The 11,588-nt window shown below is 44.0% G+C and overlaps 1 protein-coding gene across 1 annotated transcript; it reads right to left on the bottom strand.

Moving 5' to 3' along the window:
* Positions 1-4,854: 4,854 nt before the first annotated feature.
* Positions 4,855-8,137, bottom strand: LOC125536532 (tubulin alpha-1 chain). The gene is made up of 5 exons (XM_048699767.1): positions 7,831-8,137; positions 6,803-7,017; positions 6,510-6,709; positions 5,563-6,071; positions 4,855-5,445 (listed from the first exon to the last, which is right to left on the bottom strand). The coding sequence occupies exons 1-5, from the start codon at positions 7,941-7,943 to the stop codon at positions 5,130-5,132; spliced, it is 1,353 nt and encodes a 450-aa protein (XP_048555724.1). The 5' UTR covers positions 7,944-8,137; the 3' UTR covers positions 4,855-5,129.
* Between the last annotated feature and the right edge of the window lie 3,451 nt (positions 8,138-11,588).

An 11,588-nucleotide genomic window follows, 5' to 3' on the forward strand; every position in this document is an offset into this window, starting at 1 on the left:
ACACAAAGACACAGTACACATGTAGCTTGCTATTAGTTTTTTATATACTTTTATTTATAATTCAAAATATTCTATATACATATGCTTTAGAAAATTAATTTATTGAAATTTGAATTTAGAAAATAATAGTGAAGTGTAATCTTTTATTCATGTAATTAGAAAAATGTTCGCACCATTCAAAAAAATCATGGCATTTAAATATCTTCCTGCATTTAAAACCATGTTTTGTGGTATTTTATAAAACAATTATATAATGTGATCTTTTGGGGGAGATTTTAAAAATGTTTCACACCATTCAAAAATGTGGTCGTGACATTAAAATAATATTCACGTGTTTTGAAAATAAATGTTTGTGACATTTAAAAAATCTTTATATAATTTAAGCAAAATGTTCGTGTAAATTTTAAAAAACATTCCGTGCCAATAAAAATAATATAGTTGACAGTTAAAAAAGTTCATAGTTTTGAAATATATTTGCAACATTTCAAAAGGTGTTAATATGATGTATTAAATATTAACATAATATACAATAATAGTCTCATACCATTCAAAAGAGATGTTCGACGTGTATTTCAGAATATTTAGTGTTTATTCGTAAAAATTCTTAAAAACATAGTTGATAAAATGTTCATCATTTATTTCAAAATGTTCAATGTGTATAATTTTTTTAATGAGAATTGGAAAATTTTACAACTTGTATTGAATAAAGTCAAAATGTATTTGAAAAAATAAAAATACAAAATACAAACAAAAAGCCAATAAACTGATAAAAATACATGTGAACAAACGAAGTAGGAAAAACATATGGAAGGTTTTTAAGGGAGCAACTAGTTAACGCGCGCTCCTTCGAGAGCCCCGCAACGATCAGCGCCACTTGGCGCGCTCTCAGCCATTCGCCACGTGTCACGCTCTGGACGCTCCCTCCGGATTTTGTTTTTTATTTTATTTTTCCACACGCGTTTTCGGCTTTTTAAACAGTTTTTTCGGGGTTTTTCGATGTTTTGGTTTTCCCCCAGTCTTCCTTAGAAAAAACGCATTTTTTCACGAAAGTCATGTTTTTTCCCGCGAGAGGCACGGTTGTGCTTTAGCGAGAGTCACGTCCGTGCCTTTCAGAAACGGAAAAAAACGCGTTTTTTTCTTTCGCGAGAGTCACAATTTTGCTTCCGCGAGAGGCACGGTTGTGCTTTCGCGAGAGTCATGGCCGTGCCTCTCGGAAAGGGAAAAACAAAACACGTTTTCTTTTTTTTCTTTCTCGAGAGTCACGGTTTTGCTTCCGCGAGATGCACGGTTGTGCTTTCGCGAGAGTCACGGTCGTGCCTTTCAGAAAGGGAAAAAATACGCGTTTTCTGTTTTTTTTTCTTTCGCGAGAGGCACGGTTTTGCTTCTGCGAGAGGCCCGGTTGTGCTTTCGCGAGAGTCACGGCCGTGCCTCTCGGAAACGGGAAAAAAACGCATTTTCTGTTTTTTTCCTTCCACGAGAGTCACGGTTTTGCTTCCATGAGAGGCACGGGTGTGATTTCGCGAGAGGCACGGGCGTGCCTCTTTCGGAAAGGGAAAAAAACCGTACTCCTGATTCGGTTTTTTCGCCCGGTTTTTTTTGTGAAAAAAAAAGTTCATCAAAACCTATCAACACGGGATCTAGTTTGAAGATCTCGACGCGAGGAATCTAATGGTATAAACGGTTCGAGATTTGGACGCACGATTTAAAACATTAAACATTTTGAATAAACGGATCTATGAAAAAAAGAAAAATCCTCAGGTTGCGACAAGTGGCGGGCTGCATGTGCGCCACTTGTTGCGATCTAGGAAAGTTAAGTGTTCTTTGCAACGAGTACTTTTTAATTAGTGATTTCGGGTTTTTAAACTTGTCCATAGAACTTTCCCAAAACCGCTCCAGGGAGCTACAGTATTGGGCTGGCCCGTTTAGTGCAGCTCCACTAGCGATGCGGCGCTATTTCGCGCATCGTGCGAGATATAGCCTTCTCGGGAACTGTAATCGCGAACCCGGTATTAGGAAGCTTATGGCCCGCTTTTTTTCTCTGGTTTCCATTTTTTTCGTTTCTTCTGAGTATTTTTTAAAATATTTTTTCGTTTTTTATTCTATCTTTTTTATTTTCTTAAATTCTTATGTTCAAAATCATTAAAATTTGGGAATATTTTTTCAAACTATTGAATATTTTTTTTAAATAGTGAATGTTTTGAAACATTGTAGGAAAATAACTCTGTCATTTTTATAATGCATGAACATTTATCAAATTTACAAAGAATTTTAAATCAGTTGAACACTTTTTTGGGGGAACTGGCAGGAGCACTGCCTTTTCATTTAGTAAAGGAAATTATGTACAGTGTGGCATGTTTTGAAAGGGGACATGCCAGAAACCCCAAGATCTGAAGGATCATAGTAAGTGTTGCATGCTAACTACTCATGGATTTGGGCCGCTCTTGGCCGGAAGACCAGATCGCGCTGCATGATCTTCTCGAAGGTTAGGTGCGCAACCTCGATGCAAGTCAATCTTGTGCCTTTGAAGATTCGCCGATTCCTCTCCTTCCATGCATTCCAATTCGTCGTATTCTCAAATTGTTGTCGGAGTTTTTGAGGGTAGCATCCCACCAGGCATCGATTGAGGGGGAAGCGGCAACTGGAGCAAACGTAAGTGGCTCCCCTACCCAATTCAGGACAAGGGTGCGGACTGCGGAAGTGAACGGGCAGGTCTTCCAAGGATGTTATGCATTCTCGTTGGTGTGGAGGCATAGTTGGCAGAGGAGGTTATGTGGCCAGCCTCGCAAGGCGAGTCGGTCAGCTGTAAGGATCAGATTGTGGAGGACCAGCCAGGAGAAAAGCTTGCACTTTAGCACCGCATGCGCCTTTCAGATTTTGTCGCTGAAGAATCTCGGATACGATCCGAGGAATTGCTCCCCATATGTTGAGCTAGCCGAATATTCGTCGTTGGGATTCCAGTTCCAGGAGATGGCGTCTAGAGTGTTAGGGTCGAGGGAGGTCAAGGTGACGGTCAAAGCTAGCTTGATGAATTCATGTAGTTGGGCCAGTGTATTCATTTTGGCGACATCACGGATCCAGGCCTCCTCACGGAGCTCATCGTGCACCGACCTATTTTTCCTCGTTGTAATGGCAAATAGACCAGGGCACAGATGCCGTAGGGCCCCCTTTCCCGACCAGTTGTCGTGCTTGAAGGAACACTTTTTAAATAGTTTTTACAATTTGTGAATATTTTTTTCAAATCTGTGAAATTTTCCAAATTCTTGATGATCTTAAAATTCATGAATATCTTTTAAAAATTGCCCTAATTTGCGCATGTTTTTTATATTTATGAATATTTTCAAACACATGAACATTTTTTCAAATTATTGATATTTTTTTAAAATTCATGATTTTTAAATTAAATAAACCACCTCAAATAAAACGTGAATTAAAAATATAAAGGAAGCTGGGAGACTTTGCTACAGGAGCGTACAACTTAGGTGGGCCGGGCCACCAAGTGGAGTGACGTGAGCGATGTGATTTTCTATCACCCTCCCGACTTGCGTTAGAGCATGATTGATTTAATACGAAAAATTGGCAAATGCGAAGTATTAGCTAGTGGTTGGTTTGTTTCCAACTTTTCTTAACAAGCTCACAAAAATTTATCAAATTTTAGCAACTTCGCTTTTGCCAATTGTTGGCTTACAATATATTGACAATGCCAAATGTTGGCATCAAGCAAATGAGGCTCTTAGCAACTTCGACGGGCTGAAGCGAAAGCATCCAAGCTGAGCTCAACTGAAGTGCTCATGTTGGCTTGTTGCCAACTTTTCTTATCAAGCTCTCAAAAGGTTAGCAAATTATAGAAACTTTGCTTTTCGCCAATTGTTAGCTTACGAAATATTGACAATGTCAAATGTTGGCATCAAACCAATTAGCGTCTTAGCAACTTCAGCTTGATTGAAGCGAAAGCATCCAAGTCGGGTAGCATGACACAGATCAATGGTGAGGGACGATGTGGGTGCTCCTGTTTGTTTTCCGTACTAGTATTGTGTGAGTGTGACGATTGTTGACCAGAAATTTGTTAGAACAAGCAGAAATTTACGGGTCCTAAGAGGCAAAGCAAATTAGGGCAGTCACTGCACATTTTTGTTTCCACAACTTTGTCTCTGCTAGGAGGAAGGAAAATACATCTAAATAACAGAGGAATAAAAAAATTACTTATCAAAGGTCTGAAAAATTACAAACTATTTTAGAGTATGTTTGGTTTTGTCACTGGTTTTGCCATAATTTACCACACTTGGCTTACCTTAGTTGCTCGAATTCTTAGCCACATTGTAGATGAAGATGGCAGTTGCCCTGTCTCTAGTCCAAACCTCCCATCACGTTGTAGGGTCATGGACCGAGCTGATTGACCGATGATATAACCAACCTAGCGGGCCCATGCAGACTTCCGGTAAGGTGAGGCACCCCTGGGCTGTAACACCGTCAGCATTGCCAAAGAATTGATTGCAACTTTTTTTAATGCCTTTGTAAGGATTAATATATGACCGCGTTTTCAAAGAAAGAAGAGGGAATCGTCGGCAACTAAAAGATACGCCGTCTTCAGAAGTTGGCTAGTGGCACGGTTGGTGCCTCCCTCGCAGAACACTTGGGAAATCTTTTATCAGCGATCTTGGAACCGGGACCAGACCTGAGATTCCCAAAGCCTCAAGCGTCACCAGTCTACCAAACTTACCAACCGCACTGGCATCAGGTCGTTCGATTCTGTCGTGTGTACAGATGGCAACCATTTTCAGGGTTTCCACATTTCAGTTGTTCAGATATACAAGGAGCATACTCAGCAGATAAGTCAATAAATAGAAACTTCCGTAGTACAGTACTAACATGGCACAGTGCATTAGAGAACAATATTTGCAGTTCGGCTCAGAATGATGCACACACACCAAACATGGGACGAGTAGCATCGAAAGCCAAAATGAGGAAATGGGGTATCAACAATCATGGCCACCCTAACAACAACTTCAGTACATTACAAGAAAAGGAAACACGCATAACAGCAATCAATATGTAACGCAATGGAACCATACTTACTGAGTATACAGATCAAAGCCAATCATTAACCAGCCAACTACTTATTAACCAGCTACTTAGTAGTCATCCCCCTCGTCGCCCTCATCGTCTGCGCCTTCGGCGCCAACCTCCTCGTAGTCCTTCTCGAGAGCGGCCAAGTCCTCACGGGCCTCCGAGAACTCACCTTCCTCCATGCCCTCGCCGACGTACCAGTGCACGAACGCGCGCTTGGCGTACATCAAGTCGAACTTGTGGTCGATGCGCGAGAACACTTCGGCAACGGCAGTGTTGTTGCTGATCATGCACACGGCCCGCTGAACCTTTGCCAGGTCGCCGCCGGGGACAACGGAGGGTGGCTGGTAGTTGATGCCACACTTGAACCCGGTAGGGCACCTTTGTGATGGCAGCATAAATATGTTAGTTAGACAATCAAGTGTCATCTTTTTAAGTGGATAGTTGCTCGAGATAAATAATACAAGTGCAACTAGTAACGCGATAAAGACAGCTTACCAGTCGACGAACTGGACAGTTCTCTTGGTTTTGATGGTTGCGACTGCGGCATTGACGTCCTTGGGAACAACATCACCACGGTACATCAAGCAGCAGGCCATATATTTGCCATGCCTAGGGTCACACTTGGCCATCATGCTTGAGGGCTCAAAGACAGCATTGGTGATTTCAGGCACAGAGAGCTGCTCATGGTAAGCCTTCTCGGCAGAGATAACAGGGGCATACGACGAAAGCATGAAATGGATACGTGGGTAAGGGACGAGGTTGGTCTGGAACTCTGTGACATCCACATTGATGGCACCATCGAACCTCAGCGAGGTGGTAAGTGAGGATATGATCTGTGATATCAGCCTGTTCAAGTTGGTGTAGGTTGGCCTCTCAATGTCAAGAGACCTCCGGCATATGTCATAGATAGCCTCGTTATCTAGGAGGACCGCAACGTCGGTGTGCTCAAGCAAAGAGTGAGTGGAGAGGACACTGTTGTATGGTTCCACAACAGCTGTCGAGACCTGAAATACAGAGTGGCATAAGATAAATGGATAATGATAAGGTGAACTGAAAATAACGTACTAACAACATATCTGCCTATACTGTCCCCACAACAGCTAAGATGCAGATAACCTACTCACATGAACAGCCTGAATGGTCCACAGTCCAGTCACATGGACAGGTAGGTACAGTGCTATGGAATAATGTTGGCTCATAAGTAGTGCATTGCTTTACAGATACCATCTATAATCAGGGCTCTAAAAGTAAACTAACTCTACGCCAGCATTAGCATTTTAGCTTTTCAGATATTCTATTGAAAATATCTAAAAATGATGGAAGAGCTAGCTTAAAGACAACATCCTCTCTCAGAATACAAATTAAAGCAGACTAAATAATACACTCAATTTTTCTGAAATAACAAACACATTAACAGGACAATGTATATGAACAAGTTATACCTGCGGGGAAGGGTAAATGGTGAAACCAAGCTTAGATTTCTTGCCATAATCAACCGAGAGGCGCTCCAACAACAGAGAGCCCAGTCCTGATCCAGTTCCACCACCGACAGCATTGAACACCAAGAATCCCTGCAGCCCGGTGCAATTGTCTGCCAATTTGCGTACACGATCCAGACATAGATCTACAATCTCCTTTCCAACTGCATTACACAAGCACAATCAGAACTGGATGCATTCATAATCGCAGTAGACTAGAATTTCAATAACAATCACATAAATGCAAGATGAATTACCAGTGTAGTGGCCACGGGCGAAGTTGTTAGCGGCATCCTCCTTGCCAGAGATGAGCTGCTCCGGGTGGAAGAGCTGGCGGTACGCACCGGTGCGCACCTCATCGATGACAGTGGGCTCAAGGTCGACAAAGATGGCCCTCGGCACATGCTTGCCCGCACCGGTCTCACTGAAGAACGTGTTGAACGCATCGTGTGCAACCCCGACCGTGGTATCACTGAATCATCAACCAAAACGCAGCGTTAATACATGGATTGGAAGAGCTCTAGTCACCGATCTGTGAACTAACTTCTCTACAGCCAGGTTCCAATCAAGACTTATTCTGAGACAATACAGGCATGGCAAGAGTCTTCGTATTTATGAATGGTTCTGGAATAAGGATTAGACCAAATCAACAAAACAAATCCTCCAGGAGGACGCCTTTATTAGTCGCTTAGTCAGATTAAACTCTTCAATCCGTGGTCAGTCCGGCACTCATAGCTCCACTGTTACAATATTTATGAAGCACCACGTTTCCAAAAATACTACGTAATTAAGCATCGTACCATTGCCAAATTTTCAGATCCCGCGGGATAGGAACTCGCAACTGTCTCATGGTACGTGCATACCAACTTCAGTACAGTCTACAAAGAACACGACGCCTGTCCGGTCTAGTAGTTAACAGAAACAGAACATTCTTAGGGAGGGTGGGCGACAGCCTCCTTCGGACAGAAACGGAACAAATGCATGAAGTAAAAGAGTACGGAGGACTCGGGAGAACTTGTGATCCGAAACGTCGATTGTCTCGTCCTCTTCTTGCCGATCTCTCGACAACCAGCAACACGAAAAAATATTCCTGCCCCATAATCCCATCGCAATGTCCAAACGGGAAGTACAGACCAACGGAACACGGTGATGATTCAGAAAAGGAATTTTCCACCGGGACTACCGCAATCCCCATTCGCAATTCATAGGATTTACGGGTAAAAAAGAGGCAAAAAAAGGCAAAACACAAGATTACGAGATGCATTCAGGGATCGGGATCACGTACCTGGGCATGGTGCCATCCTGCTGGATGCCGTGCTCGAGGCAGTAGAGCTCCCAGCAGGCGTTGCCGACCTGGATCCCGGCCTGGCCGATGTGGATGCTGATGATCTCCCTCATCTCGTCTCGCTTTCCTCCGTCTTGCTCGCCTTCTCCTCCTCCTCCTCCCGGCTCTTTTCCCAGGAAGGCGTAAAGAACGGCCTCCTCTGCTTCTCTCTCCCTTGTCTTGCCAAAATGTGTGAGATCGGGAGATAAAAGGGGGCGGGGGCAGAGGAGGGAGGGGCAGAAGCGGAGGAGATGGGGTAGTTTGCGGGCGCAGCGACGGGGAGCGGTTGCCTTTTACGTGAGCCGGTGCTCCGTGGACGTGATGCACGTGAACCGGCTCTGCTCTTTTCAGTTACCGATGGTACTACAGGGAGTAAATGCCGCTCACGAATGGAAACGGGTCGACGAGCCAGGATAACTGCTGCGCATGCATAAAACTAATAAAACTAAAAATGAATGAATACGACCGACAAAGGAATCAGATGCTACCATTTTGTTTTTCTTGAAAGTGGATACTGCCATTTTCATGAGACATCTTTCCCTATTTTCTTTTTTGGAAACATGTTCGCATGAGGATCTATTAACCAAACCAGCAACACGCACCTCTTAAAGAAAATACAAAATGATCATAGTTCTTTTCGATCTGGAAGGGGCAATATAGCGGTACTCAAAGCCACAGATGGCGAAGGCTGATGCAGGCGTGTTGGATGAACATGTGTGTCCTTATTTTTTCGGCACCGGAGCAAAGAAGTGGGGGAGCAGCATGGTGATGATTATGCTGTGGTTAAAGATGAGGACCTGCTAGGGTCTGGATGCAGATTACTGTGTTGTAGGAGTCTCCTCGTAAGATTCATGAATGATGACATAGAGCTCCGGAGGTCTTCATATTTTGTTGGTTGTTTTAGAGTGCTCTTCGTTATTTTGGTTGTTTATGCGTGTGTTAGGGTGTGCTTGTTAAGGTTAAAAACTTTGTATTATGTCGTGATTTGAATACAAGCATACTTTAAAAAAAATGATAATAAGAAAAGCTTCGCTCTCTAGTACGTACGTTCTGGCGCGAACACAACGCCACCTCGCCGATGATGTAATTGTTCGCTCCAGATCCCTCAAGGAGCGAACGGCTCCGATTCTAGTCTTTGTACTACATAGCATGCATCCTCTTGGCATATTCACTTTACTATCTCCCCTCGGACCCATATTTTCAGATGGCAACTTCCTGTGTTTTTGTCCAATTGAATCCTAAACAAGTGGCTATCTAGAACACGACAAATTCTATTTTTTTACATGTCAAGTATATCAGCTATAGCATGGCATTTTGTGTGTGTTTTTGTTAGACTTTTACAAATACCAACTCGCTTGTATTATGACAGTTCTCTATGTTGTACTATGACAGTTTCATGTTCAGAAAGTGAGTCGATGACAGACAACTGCCGCCGCCTCCATCGCTGAATCCAGCCAGTGGGTTTTATCACAGTTGGGAAGTCATCAAGGCCATGGTCCCGCCGAACTAACTTTCAAAAGAAGAAACCATCGAAGTCATTAGCGCCGAAAGATCCACAAATACAAGATCACAACCTCTGAAAAAGCTTACACGCTTCACGCTAGCACTCGAGGGTGCATCAAGTCGATGAAAGTACATAATGCAACTTATAAAGCTTGCCTCTATTATCCAAATATGCTCAATAAAATAATTAAAATCACAAAAACATATACTATACCATAGAAAATATTGTGGGGAAAAAGAAGACATTATTGGTGTCCACTTTTGTAGAACTAAGAGGGCATAGTACGAGATTTATCATGAAAGTGAGGATAACTTTTAAAGGCCTAACCAAATTCACGAGCCATCCAGGGGTGGAGCTAGGCTAGCACTGGACCCCGGGCCTGCTTCATTGCTACAGTGCTTAACAGTGTACAAAATGCTACGGTTAATAAAGGAATAAATCCTCACGCCCCGGGCCCACCCCCCCTCCCCCCCCCCCTCGCGTCCTCCTTCTGTCATCAGTCATCAGTCCTCTTCCCTTGTCTACTCTCCTTCCAGTCCCTTGTGGGCTCTCCTTTCATTGCAACCACCGGCCGACGACGAAGTAGCTTCCTTTACAGTCATCAACCAAACCGAATCGAGATTTGCCCATTACGTTCCCGTTACAAGCATAATGTAATTTCCTTACCGTTTACGTTACCACTCTCTAACCAAACACCTCCTTAGTGACAAGTTAAATGTTAGTACAAGTTTTTTTCTTATCAATCATGTTAGTGCAAGCTTGGTTTGTAGGCTATATAAAAGTGACTTAAAAATGTTTCCATTTTTGTCGTAAGGCATGAAAGTAAAAGTGTTATTTGATTGAGCTATTCAGATGCTAAGCTAGGAGCCTATGAACTTGACCAAGTTGAAAGAGAAATTCAAAAGGCTTACCAACCTCAGGGCGCTGTAATGAGTTAAGGGCATGTACAATTGTAGCATATGGGTACGGATGCCCCATGAGAAAAAATAGTTTGAGACATTTATATTCAATTTTTCTCTCCAATGCAAGTTACCACTAGTGAACATCATCAAAGAATAGAAAAAAAAACTCTAGTACACATGTATCTCTACTTTTCACTTCAACCTTTTTAGCTTTTACAGCGGACCACATTTTTTCTCTCCAAACACCCGCCTTCCGCAGAGGATCCCGCTTTTTCATCTGAACCTATTTTTCATGGCATCCGATCTTACATGGCATGCGAAGCATCAATCTGAGGCTATGCATTGTACATGCCCTAATAAAACTTGGCATAATTGTCTCAAAAAAGAAAAGCATCCCGTAGGGTAGCAGTACTTTATGCGTTTTGATTACGCTCGGACGCTAAATTTAAAATTAACCAGTTGATCCGGATGAAGTGCAACATCACAGGGTTCGCCATTTGCCATCATCTGGCTGCGCCCCTGTCCACGTCGCCGGCGGTGTTAGTACTTTGCCCCACGAAGACCGGGCGCACGACGGAACGAAAGCAGGGCCGGGTCCGGGGCGCCACCACGGCCACGCCCATACGCCGGGGTGTCCGTCCCGCGCCGGCACGTGGGGGAGCCCCTTTGATTAGCTGTTTCGCGTGCAAACGCCAGCGCGCCTCCGTCCGTCGACTTCCACCGAAGGGCGCCGGCCGGTAAAGCAGCCGATCCGTGCGTCCCCAAAAATAGCCGCGCTTTCACTAGCACCGTTGCTACTCTCGGGTCGGTTATATCTGAGATCAGTAGCTGCTACACTACGGATCCACTCTAACCGCATAAGATGGCGAGCTTGATCATCTTTCCTCAAAAGCGGAAAGTTTCGGCTTTTGAGCTGGTACGGATGGCGAGCTACTAACCACCGTGGGGCGGGGCAGCACCGCACCGCACCGCACCTAGATTACTTGTTGCCGGCCAGCGTCAATCATCACACGAGGATCGTAGTATCCCGTCAGCCGCCGGCGAGCGGTGGACGGTCGCCACCACGGACAGCTGCGATCCAGCCCGGAGAAATCCGACGACCGACGACAGGCGACCCGAGCCCATCGACGCACCACATGTCTACTCTACCACGACGGGCCAGCTCCGTTAACCTCCGCCGTTGCTGCCGCCTGCACACGAGATCTGAGGCTTTACTAGTAGAGTACTCCATCCTTTCCGGTTTATAAAACTCAATTAAAAAATTTCACCAACCAAAATAGATGATGAGTGGTGGAATATTTTTTGTAGTTTGC

The sequence above is a fragment of the Triticum urartu genome, chromosome 2A (genome assembly GCF_056163025.1).
Source record: "Triticum urartu cultivar PI428250 chromosome 2A, HENAU_Tu73, whole genome shotgun sequence".
NCBI lineage: Eukaryota > Viridiplantae > Streptophyta > Magnoliopsida > Poales > Poaceae > Triticum > Triticum urartu.

Bases quoted from the DNA above. Each gene is read 5' to 3' on its own strand.
- LOC125536532 (XM_048699767.1), bottom strand. From the start codon at position 7,943: ATGAGGGAGATCATCAGCATCCACATCGGCCAGGCCGGGATCCAGGTC. The intron at 6,710-6,802 runs GTAATTCATCTT...TGTGTAATGCAG, and splicing joins CGCCCGTGGCCACTACACTG to TTGGAAAGGAGATTGTAGAT. The intron at 6,072-6,509 runs GTATAACTTGTT...TCTGTATTTCAG, and splicing joins CCATTTACCCTTCCCCGCAG to GTCTCGACAGCTGTTGTGGA.